Source organism: Brassica rapa, chromosome A09, assembly GCF_000309985.2.
Source record: "Brassica rapa cultivar Chiifu-401-42 chromosome A09, CAAS_Brap_v3.01, whole genome shotgun sequence".
In the NCBI taxonomy this organism is placed as follows: domain Eukaryota; kingdom Viridiplantae; phylum Streptophyta; class Magnoliopsida; order Brassicales; family Brassicaceae; genus Brassica; species Brassica rapa.
Window position 1 is genome coordinate 29097720 of NC_024803.2, and position 16707 is coordinate 29114426.

The following is a 16707-nucleotide window of genomic DNA, read 5'->3' on the forward strand; positions in this document are numbered from 1 at the left end:
GTAATTTCCCCTATATATATATATATATTGGTAAAATATGTTAATGTTTATTAATTATTTTAAATATCATCATAACTATATAGATATCAAAATAAATAAATCAAATAATAATATTAATTAAAATAATGATTTATCATATAACTATGGAAAAGATGAAAAATAAGAAAATTAACTAAAGAAACTGATTAATTCAGATATATTAGTATACTTATATATAAATTTTATAATAATCTGTATTTGATCAACATTTTCAGTAAAAAATAGAGAAATTGGCTATAATATTAGTCATTAAAATTATAAATGAGAGAAATGTAATGATGATATTATCGGTATATATTATTAATATCTATTTATTAATTAAATGTCGTAAATATCATGTTTATTATATATTAAAATATTTTTTAGAAAATATTAGTATATATATCGGTAAAATAGGTTCATGTTTATCATGATAAATATATAGATATCAAAAATATAAAAAAATTAATAATAATGTTAATTAAACTAATGATTTGTCCTAAAATTATGGAAAATATGACAAGTAAGCAAATTAACTAAAATCATGGAGAATGTGACAAATAAGCCAAATCACTTCGTAAATAATAGTAAATAATAGTATAAATATTCTTATTGTAGTTAAATCTATGATTTTAGATATAAGTTGGATTAGCCGAGTCACTCATGCTGTGAATGTATTGAGTTACATATATTCTTTTAAATTCAAACTGGAGTATAATTATTTTTTATTATAATTAAATAAAATCAAATTAATTTTATTTATCATTTAAATGTGCATGTAGTTTCATAATATTTATTAAATTATATGTTGTGTTTTTAAAACAAATATCAGAAAATAAAGCGATATGATCCATATAAAGTTACATACATAAGTAACTAAAATAATTAATTTTTTATAAATTATAAATAATTAATATCATGAACACATATCAATATTTACAATAATTAAAATATTTTATAAATTATAAATAATTTTATGCCTTAGATTTATTAAATGGTAAACTGAAATTTATTTTAAATAATCTTAAAAATGAGAATTCAGATTTGCTTTGGTATTTTAGTTATAGTCATATTAAGTTCCACAAACATAAAAACATAAAATTTAAAAGAAAATTTAATATTATGAAAACAAATAATTTAATAATTATAAAATATAACATATCTACCTTGTTAACGTATATAGTGTTATGTTATTTTAAAATATTTTATAATTATTTGATCAAAAGATGTTTATTGTTAAGTCTTTTTAATATCTTTTAAAAATAAACAGTTTAAGAAAATTATGTGCTTGTATTTTAAAAATCATATTATATAAGTAAAACATAATTTATAGATTTTTTATGCTGTAATTGAAAAATATTATAGTCAACTAAATATATGAAAAATAAATAAAACATTTCAATAATACTAATTATAAACTATTTTTAGTCAATTAAACATATATCTGTTTATGTTCCTTAATTATTTTATGTAATCATCTAAGGAAATAGATAGTTATATAAAAGTTATTTCGATTACTTGAAAATATATATTTTGTATTTTTTTAAATTTTGTTTTAAATGCAACAATATTTCTTTTTCTAATATCAAGATTATGTATGTGAATGTTGTTTTATGAAATCACATTATATTCAAATATATATTTGCATCTAAGAAAATATAGATATAAGGAAATATTTTATTACTTCAAAAGTATATTTTATGTTATTTAAAAATATTTTTTAAAGGATTATTTCTATTTTGTGAATTTTCCTTTTTTTTATAAAATCATATTATAGATACATATATTTTTGTTTTTAAATTTATTTTTTAATATTTATAAATCTTTCCTTTTTTATTATATATGATATTTGGAAAATTTTTTAAAAAGAAACTAAATAACAAAATTCAATAATAAAATTAAAAAATGCAATATTTTTAAGGGATTTTTGCAAAATTGACCTACAACTTAAAGTCAAACACAAAACTAACCTCCTTTTTTTTTGAAAATTGGTTTTGCCCTATTTACCCCACAAGTTCATATAATTTACGAAAATGCCATCAATTTTTTTTTTTTTTTCGAAAATGACATTTTTACTCTCTCACCCTCATCATCTTCAAGTAATTACAAGATTGCCATTGATATCAATACCACAACCACCATGAACAACCAATTTGAAGCTCTTAATGCTCCCAAAATCGATTTACCCTTCTTCTTTTTCCATTCTTGTGAACTAAACACAACATATATCTCACTTTCTCTCCACAATGAGCTAAAAAAACCCAAGATTTTGATTCTAAAATTTTTATGGTTCATAGAGTCATAGAAGCTAACGATTCTGGGTGGGTGACTTTCGTTTGTGATTATGTGTGCTTGGAGAAGCCTTATGTATGTTAAGGAACTTATCTCACCAATTTAAGGTATGACATCGAGTTTTTTTCCAGATCTGTTCGTCAGACGATTTACTTGGGAAGTCGTCTGGCTGTAGACGACTTACCTGGAAGTCGTCTGGCTGAAGACGACTTACCTGGAAGTCGTCTGGTCAACGCAGAGGTTATTTTTGCAATTGACTTTGAAATCTGTAACCTGAGACGAGATGAGAAAAAGGCCATTGGAGTTTATTATATGCTTTGACTAGTTACTATTGTTTGTTTCCATCTCTTACCAACATTCTTGTTTATTAAGATGAGAAAAAGGCCATTGGAGTTTATTATTGCATATGAGAGATCCAAAGATAAGAAAAAGGCTACTGAAGTCTATTATTTCATTGATTTGTAAATGTGTAAACACATTGTTAGCACATTTAATACATCTTGGAAAACATTTTTACTGATTTTACAAAAAATTCACAACTAAAAGAGTATACATGCAATTCATAAAACAGACCACAAACAAAACTATTATAGATCATTCATCTACAAAGACAAGCTTGGATTCCACTTGAGTAGACAAGACCAGACAACTATTAAGAAGTCCAGACGACTTCTAAGAAGTCCAGACGACTTCCAGGAAGTTCAGACGACTTTGCCAGAAGACTTTTAGGAAGTTCAGACGACTTCCAGACGACTTTACAGGAAGTCCAGACGACTTTTAGGAAGTCCAGACGACTTCCAGATGACTTCCAGACGACTAACAAGTAAGTCGTCCCAGAAGTCTTCCAGATCTGAAAAACCTGCATATTAAATCCAGATCTGAAAAACCTGCATATTCAAAAACGTTCAAATGGCTTAAAAACAGAAAAAATGAGTGGAAGATTAGATAAATCTACCTTTACAGAACACACAAAAATACATATCTAAAAATAATAGATCTACCTTTAAATTAGTGGAAGATGAGTACCAAATAATTAAAAACCTGCAAAAAAAAATAGATTAGTAACAAAGACATGAGACAAAATTGAAAAATTCATATAAAGTTTGGTGTTTTCAAGTCAAAGAGATTAGAGTGGGTTTGGAGAGTTTTAGTTTGGGAAAAAAGTAAGAACTTTATACAACAAGAAGTTACCAAATGAAGAAAAATCAGACATAAGAACTTACCAAAACGCTCAGAAAAATCCAGACGACTTCCTAGAAGTCCAGACGACTTCCTGGAAGTCCAGACGACTTTCGGGAATTCCAGACGACTTCCTGGAAGTCCAGACGACTTCCTGGAAGTCCAGACGACTTCCTGGAAGTCCAGACGACTTTGTCAGAAGACTTCCAAGAAGTCCAGACGACTTCCAGACGACTTCCAGACGACTAACAGGTAAGTCGTCCCAGAAGTCTTCCAGATCTGAAAAACCTGCACATCAAATCCAGATCTGAAAAACCTGCATATTCAAAAACGTTCAAATGACTTAAAAATAGAGAAAATGAGTGGAAGATTAGATAAATCTACATTTATAGAACACACAAAAATACATATCTAAAATTAATAGATCTACCTCTAAATTAGTGGAAGATGAGTACCATTTGATTAAAAACCTGCAAAAGAGATAGATTAGTAAGAAATACATGAGACAAAACTGAAAAATTCATATAAAGTTTGGTGTTTTCAAGTCAAAGAGATTAGAGAGAGGTTGGAGAGTTTTAGAATGATGAACATTACATTTTTGTTGCAGCCATTTGAGAGGAGGAGAGAGAATGTGTAAATTTTTCTTTATATAGGGAGACAAAAAATCCAATTAGATTAAATATTTTTGACTCAGACGACTTCCTGGACGACTTACATTTCAGTCGTCTGGTGAAGAAATTAAAACAGACGACTTACATGTAAGTCGTCCAGAAGAGTTTAATATTTTTAGCGGGAAATTAAATATTTTTAGCGGGAAACTAAAATAGAAGACTTTCCAGAGGATTTACAAGTAAGTCGTCTGGACGACTGAAATATACGTCGTCCGGGTAAATTATTCAACAGACGACTGAAATATAAGTCGTCCACACCCTAAACATAACCCCTAAACTTAATTATCTAATTAAACACTTCATAAAACCAAATCAAACTTGAAAAGTGTTTACTATACACAGAAATAAACACATATAGGTGAAAACTAATTTTTGAAAAAAACATTTTAGTTTTCCAAAATCTAACCCTAACAATACATACAATACTACAACATATGTTTGCCAAACTCCTAAACCAAAGTATTTCATGATTCACTACTTCCACTCATATATCTTCAAAACAAATCAATTTTATCATATCTTAATTTATATCAGTTAAAACTGTTTATAATTACTTGATTTTTATTTTTTACGCATCAAAATATTTTTTTACAAGATTTATAAATTATTTTTAAAATAAACTGGTACCAGACGACTTACACTTCAGTCGTCCAGACGACTTCCAACATCTCAGACGACTCAGACGATTTACTGGGGCTATATTCGTAAAAATGGCTTCTGTTTTTTTGTTTGGTCACAAGGGGCTGAGCTGTAATTTCACTAGACTTTTAGGTTAGTTTTGCATTTGATCCAAGTTTGGGTATAGGTTTGGAATTAAAATCAAGTTGTGGGTTAGTTTTGGCAAAAACCCCTATTTTTAATTCATTAAGGGTACTTTGGTATTTTAGTTATAGTCATATGAAGTTCCACAAACATAAAATTTAAAAACAAATTTAATATTATGAAAACAAATAATTTTAATAATGATAAAATATAATATATCTACCTTGTTAAAGTATATAGTGTTATGTTATTTTAAAATATTTTATAATTATTTGATCCAAATATGTTTATTGTTAAGTCTTTTTAATATTTTTTAAAAATAAGCAGTATTTTTTAAAAATAAGCAGTTTAAGAAAATTGTGTGCTTGTATTTTAAAAATCATACTATATAAGTAAAACATAATTATAGATTTTTTATGCTGTAATTGAAAGATATTATAGTCAACTAAATATATGAAAAATAATTAAAACATTTCAATAATACTAATTATAAACTATTTTTAGTCAATTAAACATATATCTGTTTATGTTCCTTAATTATTTTATGTAATCATCTAAGGAAATAGATAGATATATAAAACTTGGAAATATATATTTTGTATTTTTTTAAATTTGTTTTAAATGCAACAATATTTCTTTTTCTAATATCAAGATCATGCATGTGAATGTTGTTTTATGAAATCACATTATATTCAAATATATATTTGCATCTAAGAGAATATAGATATAAGGAAATATTTTATTACTTCAAAAGTATATTTTATGTTATTTAAAATATTTTTAAAGGAATATTTATATTTTGTGAATTTTTCTTTTTTTTTACAAAATCATATTATAGATACATATATTTTCGTTTTTAAATTTATTTTTTAAAATTTCTAAATCTTTCCTTTTTTTATTATATATGATATTTGGAAATTTTTTAAAAGGAAACTAAATAACAAAATTCAATAATAGTATCTAAAAAATGTAATATTTTTAATTCATTAAGGGTATCAATGTAACCAACCATCGTTAGAGTTAACGTGAGCGCGATACATAAGAAACTGACTTCACAAATAATATTATGGAGATTTTAGTAAAATTTTTATTTGATCAATATTTAATTATATAATTTATGTTTTTAACTTTTTACTAAAATACTAATTCAGATAATAATACATATAAATATAGAAATTATATTTTTATATTTTGGTTAATTCAATATTCTATTTTTATAATTAAGAATTTTATTTGATTAATATTTAGTTACATAATTCATGTTTTTAACATTTTACTAAAAAACTTTTTCAGATAACAATACAACATATACAAAAATTGTCTCTTTTAAAAATTATATTTTTAGATTTTGGATAATTCTTACTATTATTTCTTTTAATCAATTATCTAATCAGATAAATTAAAATTTCGTTTTTATTTTTTAATTTAGTTATACATTTTACTCATTAAGTGTATAATCAATATTAACCACTCTAACTTTTAACGTGAGAGCTCGATTCCAAAAACTAATTTATGTTTTTTAACTTTTTATTACAAAAATACTTTTTCAGATAACAATACAATATATATATATAGAAATTATCTTCTTTTTTTAATTATATTTTTAGATTTTGGATAATTTCAATATTCTATTTTAATTATATAATTAAGAATATTTTCTGGTTAATATTTAGTTATATAATTCATGTTTTTTAACTTTTTACTAAAAGAGTTTTTCAGATAACAATACAATATATACATAAATTAGCTCTTCTTAAAATTATATTTTCAGATTTTGGATAATTCTTACTATTATTAATTTTAATCAATTATCTAATCAAATAAATTAAAATTTCGTTTTTATTTTTTAATTTAGTTATACATTTTATTCATTAAGGGTATAAATGATATTAATCACTCTAACTTTTAACGTGAGAGCTCGATTCCAAAAACTTACTTCGCAAATAATAGTATAGATCATGCTTTATCTTAGTTTTTAAACCTACAACCAAAAAACTAAATCTATAGCAAAAACATACAAAATATGGTTGTAAAAATTTTATTTTCTAAAGCCCCATCTTTTTAGTTGTAGAAAATTTTAAAACCACATTTCTTAAAGATAAATCAAAAAATTCAACAGACTAAATTCTAAAGTAAATTTTTTACAGTTACAGTCCAACCAATTATCCCCTAAATTTTCCAAAAGAGGATTATATGCTTTGTTTATCGTGTTATCTTTGGTGACCTTTTGAGTATCTCCTATATATTAATTGAGTATCTTTAAAAATAATTAGAACCCTGGAGTATTACCATCAACACCCTGCTTTCTCCTCGCCGTAATAAGATTGATTCCTGCCTGCTTCGGCTGGCTTTTCAAGGATCAATCTACTCACTGTGGAGAGAACGCAATGGTCGGAAACATAACAACTCTTGGAACTCCCCGGCTCAGCTTGTGCGATTGCTAGACAGAACCATACGGAACAGAATCTCCTCCCTTCGCGGCAGGAACCCTGAGTTTAGTAGCCTCCTTATGCAAAGATGGCTGGGAAAGAATTAAAATGATGGAACTGCAATAGCTCTTCCAAAATTTCAGTATTGTAAACATTTTTTCTTTTGTTGATATATAAATTTAACATTTCAAAAAAAAAATAAAAATAAAAATAATTAGAACCTTAATTTTGTATTAATTAAAAAGAAATCTCATTCTATGTGGTACTTCTAAATATCTTCTAAATCATATTTCTAAGAATTCTAGAGCACCTAATATAAACCATAGTTTAATATAAAGCTGTCACATATTTCAATAATATAATGTTATCTATTCTTTCTTTAAATTAAGAATCAAACTTTGCAGAATCGTCTAAAAGAGGCTCTTGATCAGAATGCAAAAAATCATTCCGGTGCTACAACAGTGGCGGCAACAGGGTAATCAAATTGACCCTTCTCACGTGAGAGTCATCATCAAAAAGCTTCGTGAATCCGACCAAGCCCTCCAGGTTCCATTCTTTATATATACTCTGCTCAACTTTACGTTGAAACATTGATGACGTCTTATTATGGTGATGATGTCGTTAGGTATCAGAGTGGATGTTAGATAATGTTGTTGGCTTAGAAGAAGCAGAGAAGTGCTTCGAAAGTATACCACATAGCGCGAGAGACGGTTCTTTCTACACTAGTCTGCTAACCTTATACAAACGATCGGACAAGACTCTGTGTAAAGCCGAAGCCACGTTCAAGAAAATGAGGGAGTTAGGTCTTCTCACGAGTCCTTCTCCTTACAATGCAATGATGTCTCTTTACGGTGCTCTAAATAATCGAGATAAAGCCGATGAGCTTTTCCGTGAGATGCAAGGTAATAACGTGGCGCCCGACAGCGTCACTCTGGACCACGTGTCAAAGCTATACGCCGCTGTGCCTGGCGTGACGCCGATGGAGAAGACCTTAACTGCGTGGGAAGAAAATAGTGGGAACTGGCGCACTCTTGAGTGGCTCATTACTCTTGACATGGCAAAGGCTCACAAGAAGAGGCGATAAAATTGCTCACTTTAACCGAGAAATTACTGGTTGACCCCAAGTCGTTTAAACAAGCTTACGAGCTTCTCACGAAGCTGTATGGTGAAGCTGAAAAGAAAGAAGAGGTGCTACGTATATGGAACCTTTGCAATGAGAACACAGAACCGTACTGTGATAACAATGACTATCTAACTGTGGTTCGTTCACTCTTAAAGCTAGACGCTATCACTGAGGCGGAAGAGATTTACAAAGTGTGGGAATATTTGCCTCTTGAGTTTGATATCCGGATCCCAACAGCGTTGGCCTCTGGTTATCGAGAGAGAGGAATGGTTGATGAAGCTGAGAAACTTATGAAAAGTTTAATAAAGAACATAAGAATGAAGAGACCGATCAACCCCCTTTTGGACCAATGGGGGAGTAGAATGAGAGTGTCTGAACTCAAATGCCTCATCAAGAATCTTCATGATTCTAATCAGTTTTCTAAAGCACTTCAGGTTTGTTGATTACAGATTCACCCTTCTACATGTAACCTCTTTTTTTTTGAACTTGTGCTTTCTTTCATAATACTTGTTAAAATGACTATAGGCTTGTGAGAGCATCATCATTGGTTGAGAAATTTTATCTTCATATAAATTTTTAGTAGTCAAATAAAATACTAACCATAGACACATGTGACAAAAGACTCTAAATAGCATAATATCTCATATAAAAACTTTCACACTTTCTCTTTTCATTTTTTATATTATTTTTTTGTTGGCGAAAGACTCATCTAGAGATTTAATGTTCTAATATATCTTTCAAATGTTAGGTTTCAGAGTGGATGGATGAAAAAAGGGCTTGTAATATTTATGCTGAGGATTATGCAGTTCGGCTTCATATGGTTGATGTTGTGTTGGGTCTGGAAGAAGCAGAGAAGTTCTTTAAAAACATCCCAGAGAACATGAAGGATTACACTGTCTACGCAACTCTCCTAAGCTCTTACACAAAATCTGACAAACATTTGGGTAAGGCCAAGGCAACGTTTGAGAAGATGAGAGAGCTAGGTCTCCTCATGAAACCTTCACCGTTCAACTCAATGTTCTCTTTCCACAGTCAAAGAAATATGGTTGAGGAGTTTCTTCGTGAGATGGAAGAGAACAACGTGGCTCCCGATAGTCTCATGGTGAACAAAGTCTTGAGAATATATGCGGCTGATTCTAACGTAGAAGCTATGGAAACGTTTATGAAAAAGTGGAGTGGAGAAGAAGGGATCAAACTAGAAAGAGAGACCATGGCTGCAGTGGCAAAGGCTTACTCTAAAGCAGGATCAATAGAACAAGCTATAGAGATGTATGGTGGCCTGGAAGGGAGTAAAAAAGAAGTGTACCGTCTTTGGAACGAGTGTAAGAAAAAGGAGAAGGAGAAGTTGGAGGATGGTTGGTTAAGTCTTGGGAACGAGTGCATGACGAATGAGAAGTTGGAGGATTATTGGTATAAAACTGTTATTGCTTCTTTGTTGAAGCTAGACGATGTAGAAGGAGCTGAAAAGGTATATGGAGAGTGGAAACCGGTTGGACCGAACCTGGACTTGAGAATACCTGGTTTGTTGATTTCTCGGTTTTGTGCAGAATCAAACAAATTGAAAGTTGGTGAATTGATAAATCTATAATCTATACTAAAAGGAGAATAAGGTGTATGGTGAGAGTGTCCACGTCACTTAAAAAAATCAGCCTATCAGAAGGTTTTGTTTCGCCATGTCATATATGATTCAGTCGACTAAGTTTGGTCATGGGCCATCGTGTGTTCTTAAAAAAAAAAAACTATGATCAATATCAAGCCCATATCTCTGTCTAGCGTTACCCTAATTTTCTCCAAAGCAATTGATCGTCCCCCCCCCCCCGACCCTTCCACTTCGTCGTCATCGTTTCAACTCTCCTATGAATCACCGTTACTCAAAACCCTCTTTAAATATGTACAATCTCATATATTGCCAGTAATATTTTTCTCTGTCGTTTAGTTCATCGTCAATGATCTTTTCGTTTGAAGAGTCCGGCCCATTCGCATCCCTCCCACTGCTTTCTTCTATTACGTATCCCCAGGTGTGTGTCTGAGTCTTTCTTATCTATTCATCTTATTAGTTTATAAGATTTCAGACATGATCTTGAAATTCATCGATTTATGTTACATGTTTCTTATCATAGATTTATACTTCATTATGAACTCAGGCAACAACATTCTGGTGGGTTGGTTTTATATGATTAGTGTAATAATATTTGGTTTGTAACAAAATTAGATTTTAAAAAATGATTGGTTGATATATGAAGGTGATGTGTGATGCTTACACGTCGGCTGGGAATCCAATTCCAACCAACAAGAAGCACAACGTTGCTAAGATCTTCAGCAACTCCAAAGTTGCCTCTGAGGAGCCTTGGTACTATCTTCTTCCTCAGTTGTATATTAATCTCTCTTCAGATCAATCATTTATACCTATACTCTTTGTTTGTGATTCAATAGGTATGGGATTGAGGAAGAATACACATTGATGCAAAAGGGTGTGAACTGGCCTATTGGTGGCTTCCCTGGCCCTCAGCTTAATCTAATTATCATCTCATCCTAATGTTATTACAACATTTTCTTACATATCATCTGATGTAAAGTGTTTTAGGTGTTTGGCACAGGGACCATACTACTGTGGTGTGGGAGCTGACAAAGCAATTGGTCGTGACATCATGGATGCACACTAGAAGGCCTGTCTTTACGCAGGTATTGGCATCTCTGGTGTCAATGGAGAAGTCATGCCTGGACAGTGGGAGTTCCAAGTCGGTCCAGTTGAGGGTATTAGTGCTGGTGATCAAGTCTGGGTCGCTAGATACCTTCTCGAGGTACAGTAATCTACTTTAACCTTTTTAGTTCCCAATAAAAAGCTTCAAACTTTGCTAATGGCCACATCTATTTCTGTTGACAGAGGATCACTGAGATCTCTGGTGTAAATTTCAGCTTCGACCCAAAACCAGTCCCGGTTAGTGTCTCTTTACCACACTCTCTCAACACTTTCTTCATGTGAAATAAGTTGTAACATTGTTTGCATGGGTTGTCAGGGTGATTGTGCAACTACAGCACGAAGTCGATGAGGAACAACGGAGGATTAGCAGTGATAAAGAACGCGATAGAGAAGCTTCAGGTGAAGCACAAGGAGAACATTGCTGCGTACGGTGAAGTGTATGGTGAGAGTGTCCACGAGGTACAGTAATCTACTTTAACCTTTTTAGTTCCCAATAAAAAGCTTCAAACTTTGCTAATGGCCACATCTATTTCTGTTGACAGAGGATCACTGAGATCTCTGGTGTAAATTTCAGCTTCGACCCAAAACCAGTCCCGGTTAGTGTCTCTTTACCACACTCTCTCAACACTTTCTTCATGTGAAATAAGTTGTAACATTGTTTGCATGGGTTGTCAGGGTGATTGTGCAACTACAGCACGAAGTCGATGAGGAACAACGGAGGATTAGCAGTGATAAAGAACGCGATAGAGAAGCTTCAGGTGAAGCACAAGGAGAACATTGCTGCGTACGGTGAAGGCAGCGAGCGTCGTCTCACGGGGAAGCACGAGACCGCATACATCAACACGTTCTCTTGGGGAGTGGCGAACCGTGGAGCTTCGGTGAGAGTGGGACGAGACACTGAGAAGGAAGGCAAATGTTACTTCGAAGACAGAAGGCCAGCTTCTAACATGGATCCTTATGTCGTTACGTCCATGATCTGAACCACCATCCTCGGTTAATCAGTCATGCACGTTTTAATGTTTTGGTTTTCTCCGGTCTGGTTTTCAATTTGTGAACTTATGTGCTTGTGATTGCAGTCTATTTAGGTTTAAATAATTCTTATGACGACATTTGGTGTCTTTTTCTTTAGTTTCGAATTATTAGATAAAAGGATTCTTATGGTGAAAAAGATAAGTGTTGTTTGAAAATTGAAATGATAATATTAGTATCAACGTATGGCTCGGCACATTGGGAGGTTGATAGTGTATAACCAGAGAATTATCAAAGAACCTATAAACAGATATTTAGTTATTGTTACTATATATAAATATAATTTCTAAAAACAGTTGTTCTATTGAGCTTTTTGGCAACATAATCTAATGTATACTGATATCTTGCATATTTGCATTGTTTTATCCATTCATCCATTAGCATTTTCATCATATAGATTAGGATTTAGCCATGTCTAGGTTGCATTTTGCATTCATTGTCCTCATTAGGTGTTGGAGTGCCACATGGAGTTCTTGGGGACATTTGGATGCATTTGGAGCTTAAAGGACGTGAAACAGGTGATCATTGGACGAGCAGAGCATGGGAGCGAGGTTCCGCAGCGACGTCATGAGGTCGCTCCAAAGCACCTCTCAGAGCGACCTAGCTAGAGCGACCCCGTGAAGTCGCTCGCCATATTCATCCCGTAGGAAGCTAGAGCGACTTGCCCAGAGCGACGCACCGAGGTCGCTCGCATCTCACACCCTTCTCGGAGCGACCTCCCAAAGCGACACCCCGAGGTCGCTCGCGTCTCTATGGCGAGACGACACGAAGCGAAGCCTGGAGCGACCTCTCAGAGCGACCTACCAAGGTCGCTCCCGATCCAGAGCGACCCGTTGGAGCGACACACCAAAGTCGCTCGCGACCTCTCGCCCGGACACACCAAAAATCGGCCCTGGAGCGACTTCCCGGAGCGACACCTGCAAGTCGCTCCGCGTTATTTTGCTGCCGAAAATCATGATTTCTTAAGGACCTTTTTGCAATTTATTTTGGACGTTTTGCACTTGGAAAAACCTATGTTTTAAACATCTTTTGTAGCCACCAGTGGCAGATTATCTTTTATCTTTTGATCTATGGAGAAATACACAAAAACTCTCTGGAGAAGTTCATCTCTTGGATTTTGATTGTTATGTTCTTGTGTTCTTGTTGATTTCTTATCTATTTCTCTACATGGTTAATCTGAAATCCAATATGGGTTTAAGAGGAATCATGGAGATTAGTGAGTAATCATCTTTTGAATTCATGGGTTAGGGAGATTAAGGGTGATTAGGTTAGAGCTAGGATGTTTTAGTGTAGATCATTCATATTTCCTTGCTAGTAGAGTAATCATAATGCATCTTCTGAGTTGGCCACTCAAAAGTTGATCCTTAGGCATTTCTCACCCGAAAGGTGTTCGATGAAATGCCCGAGACAACTCTCCTAGGCTTTTAGTATACTTTGCCAAAGACATTTGTTGTTAAAGATGCTAAGATAGCTAATAGACTTGTTATTAATGATTGCTTTCATATTATTCAACCAAAGACATTTGATGTTTGAGATATGTTAGCAAATGAGCATTCATCTAGACATAGAGCTTGCTTAGAATTGTGTCTAGGCTTAAGGTTGATAGTTTGATTGATCATTTGCCATCCTTAGTTCGATACTTGATCACCCAAAGTCTAATCCCTATGCCCATGAGTTCTCTTTTCCAATAGTTAAGAAAGTATCATTCTGTTATTGCTTTCTAGTTTAGTAGTAGTTTAAAACCCATCTAAATCATTGGTTGCACTTAGATTAAGTGAGTACTTGCATTCTCAGTGCTTTGATATCCCTCAGAACTGGTTCGACAATCATTTATACTACAACATTTGTCTTAGGAGCCTTGAAAACTCCTAACATCAAATTGGCGCCGTTGCCAAATTCTGAGTAGATTTGAACATTGAGATTTAGTCACTTGCTTGAGACTAAGTCATTTTTATTTTCTTTTGTTACTGATTCTCTTTCTTCACCTCCCTTTAATCTACAGGTGTATGAACTTGAGGAGCAGGGGTCCATCAAACCTAGTTCCAATAGCTGCAGACATCAGAGCTTTAGAGAGAGAGTGTGCTAGAAATAGAAGAGAAGAAGAGCAACAGGCTCACTTGCAGAGATTGAGTACTGATATGGGAGACATACCTCAAAACCAACAGCGAGCAGCTCGACCCATTGGCACTTACGACCGCCCCAACATTCATGGTCATAGATTGGGAATCCGAGCACCCGCTGTGGCAGCCAACAACTTTGAGATCAAATCAGGACTCCTCAACGTGATCGAGAACAACAAGTATCATGGCTTGGCTCTAGAGGATCCATTTGATCACTTGGACAGGTTCGACAGCTACTGTGGGTTGTCAAAAACCAATGGTGTGTCCGAAGATGCCTTAAAGCTCAAGCTATTCCCTTTCTCTTTGGGGGATAAGGCACGTCAGTGGGAGAAGTCTCTACCCAGTGACTCCATCACTACTTGGGATGACTGCAAGAAAGCATTCTTGGAGAAGTTCTTCTCTACTTCAAGAACTGCTAAGCTGAGAAACGAGATTTCCAGCTTTCAACAGAAGAACTTGGAAGGCTTCAGTGAAGCCTGGGAGAGATTCAAGGGCTACCAAGCTCAATGCCCACACCATGGCTTTTCTAAGGAGAGCTTGCTGAGCACATTCTACCGTGGTGCTCTTCCTAAGTACAGAGCCAGACTGGATACAGCTAGCAATGGGTTCTTCTTGGGGAGAACTGAGGAGGATGCAGAAGAACTGGTTGACAACATGGTAAAGAGTGATGCAGTCTACAGTGGAGACCACGACAGAAGCAGTAGAACTGAGGATAAGCAAACGAGGAAGGAGTTGAAAGCTCTACAGGATAAGATAGACATCCTCCTTGCTGATAAAGCTACCCAAGAGCAGCTGCACTTTGTCGGCAACCCAAGCCAAGAGACACCAGCTATTGTCCATGAAGTTGAGGGTTTGGAAGGTCAGGAAGAGCTGTGTTTCATCAACAACAATGGTAGCTGGTACAAGAAAGAACCCAACTTTCAGTACAACAACTACCAACAGAAGTCCTATTCCAACAACCAGCAGAGTGGCTATCCGCCAAGAAACAACCAGCAAGGCAGCTATCAGCCTCAGCAAAACCCCTCGTCTGGTTCCTCTGCTCCTCAAGAGAGCAGCACTGATACCTTACTGAAGCAAATCTTGGAGTCTCAGACTAGAAGTGAGAAGCAAGTTGGTTATGAGTTGAAGAACCTTCATTCCAAGATTGATGGGAGCTACAATGAGCTCAACAACAAATTCTCACACCTTGCTTCTACAGTCAGGAATTTAGAGAATCAATTTGCTTCCATGAACACTCACCAGAATCGCCAGCAAGGATCTCTACCTGGAAAGTCTGACCAAAATCCCAAGGAGGCCAAAGCTATCACCCTTAGGAGCGGTAAGCAGTTACCTCCTAGAACCCTCACCAAGGATGCTGAGAAATTAGGTGAGGGGGTTGCCATCAACATAGATGATGAAGTGGTGATTGTTGATGAGAAGATCAATGACGAGATCTTGGAGAAGATAGTGGAAGCCAAAGGTAAAGGAAAGGTTGGAGAGGAGAAGAAGACAGTAAAGGATGGTGAAGTTGTTACTCCAGCAAGTGAAAGTTCTTTTGTTCCTCCTCCCTATGAACCCAAACTTCCATTCCCTGGTAGATTCAAGAAGCAGCTGCTAGAGAAATACAAAGCTCTGTTTGAGAAGCAAATGAGTGAAGCTCAGGTTGCAATGCCCATCATCGATGCTTTCATGTTGATTCCTCAATACAACAATTTCCTGAAAGATGTTGTAGCTGCAAAGAAGAAGGAGATGGAAGGCATGATGACTCTTACCCATGAGTGCAATGCCATCATCCAGAGGCTTGATGTTCCAGAGAAATTAGAGGATCCAGGAAGCTTCACACTACCTTGTGCTCTTGGACCTATGGTATTTGAGAAAAGTCTCTGCGATTTGGGAGCTAGTGTCAGCTTGATGCCTTTGTCTGTTGCAAAGAAGCTTGGATTCACTCAGTACAAGAAGTGTAGACTCTCTTTGGTGTTAGCTGATCGTTCAGTGAAGTACCCTGTGGGCATCTTAGAGGACCTTCCTGTGAAGATTGGAAGGTATGAGATACCTACAGATTTTGTGGTGCTTGAGATGGGTGAGGAGGCTCAAGACCCATTGATTCTAGGAAGGCCATTCTTAGCTACAGCAGGAGCTATTGTTAATGTGAAGGAAGGCACGATTGATCTCCATTTGGGTAAAGAGAACATCCTCCACTTTGACATAAGGAGAAAATGAGGAAACCAACTGTGTTCGGGCAAGCCTTCTACATTGAAGAGATGGCCACTCCTGCTGATGAGCATCTTGAAGAGTTACCACCTGAGGACGACGAGGAGGGAGCATCTCCCTCTACTCATTCCCTATAGAAGGTAAACCACCACACTCCCTTGTATATACCATTTCATTTTTTGCATATTAGTCT

At 34.3% G+C, this 16707-nt stretch overlaps 3 protein-coding genes and 1 non-coding gene across 5 annotated transcripts; 3 read left to right on the forward strand and 1 right to left on the reverse strand.

Annotated features, from left to right (window-relative positions):
- Positions 1-6852: 6852 nt before the first annotated feature.
- Positions 6853-8967, forward strand: LOC103839103 (putative pentatricopeptide repeat-containing protein At1g28020). The gene is given in 2 exon segments (XM_033280663.1): positions 6853-8424; positions 8427-8967. Coding segments are annotated over 2 exon segments (927 nt in total). The 5' UTR covers positions 6853-7988; the 3' UTR covers positions 8918-8967.
- Positions 8968-9180: 213 nt separating this feature from the next.
- LOC103839110 (putative pentatricopeptide repeat-containing protein At1g28020) lies at positions 9181-11799 on the forward strand. 2 transcript variants are annotated; one of them, XM_033280665.1, is made up of 4 exons: positions 9181-10824; positions 10908-11275; positions 11359-11412; positions 11492-11797. In XM_033280665.1, exon 1 carries the CDS (start codon positions 9235-9237, stop codon positions 10060-10062), a length of 828 nt encoding a protein of 275 aa, XP_033136556.1. In that variant the 5' UTR covers positions 9181-9234; the 3' UTR covers positions 10063-10824; positions 10908-11275; positions 11359-11412; positions 11492-11797. The 2 variants fall into 2 exon arrangements, with proteins under 2 accessions (XP_033136556.1, XP_033136555.1); XM_033280664.1 differs by having other exon boundaries at positions 9181-11275; positions 11492-11799.
- LOC117127799 (glutamine synthetase cytosolic isozyme 1-3-like) lies at positions 10721-12284 on the forward strand. The gene is made up of 7 exons (XM_033278471.1): positions 10721-10824; positions 10908-10963; positions 11157-11275; positions 11359-11453; positions 11511-11634; positions 11718-11771; positions 11859-12284. Exons 1-7 carry the CDS (start codon positions 10721-10723, stop codon positions 12153-12155), a joined length of 849 nt encoding a protein of 282 aa, XP_033134362.1. The 3' UTR covers positions 12156-12284.
- A 2457-nt stretch (positions 12285-14741) lies between these two features.
- LOC117128625 lies at positions 14742-14848 on the reverse strand. Its single transcript, XR_004452019.1, has one exon. It is a non-coding gene; the product is annotated as a small nucleolar RNA R71 (small nucleolar RNA).
- Between the last annotated feature and the right edge of the window lie 1859 nt (positions 14849-16707).

Coding starts and splice junctions, on each gene's coding strand:
- LOC103839110 (XM_033280664.1), top strand. CDS start 9,235: ATGGATGAAAAAAGGGCTTGTAATATTTATGCTGAGGATTATGCAGTT.
- LOC117127799 (XM_033278471.1), top strand. CDS start 10,721: ATGTGTGATGCTTACACGTCGGCTGGGAATCCAATTCCAACCAACAAG. Junction 11,276..11,358: donor TCGCTAGATACCTTCTCGAG/GTACAGTAATCT, acceptor TTCTGTTGACAG/AGGATCACTGAGATCTCTGG. Junction 11,772..11,858: donor TCGACCCAAAACCAGTCCCG/GTTAGTGTCTCT, acceptor TCAGGGTGATTG/TGCAACTACAGCACGAAGTC.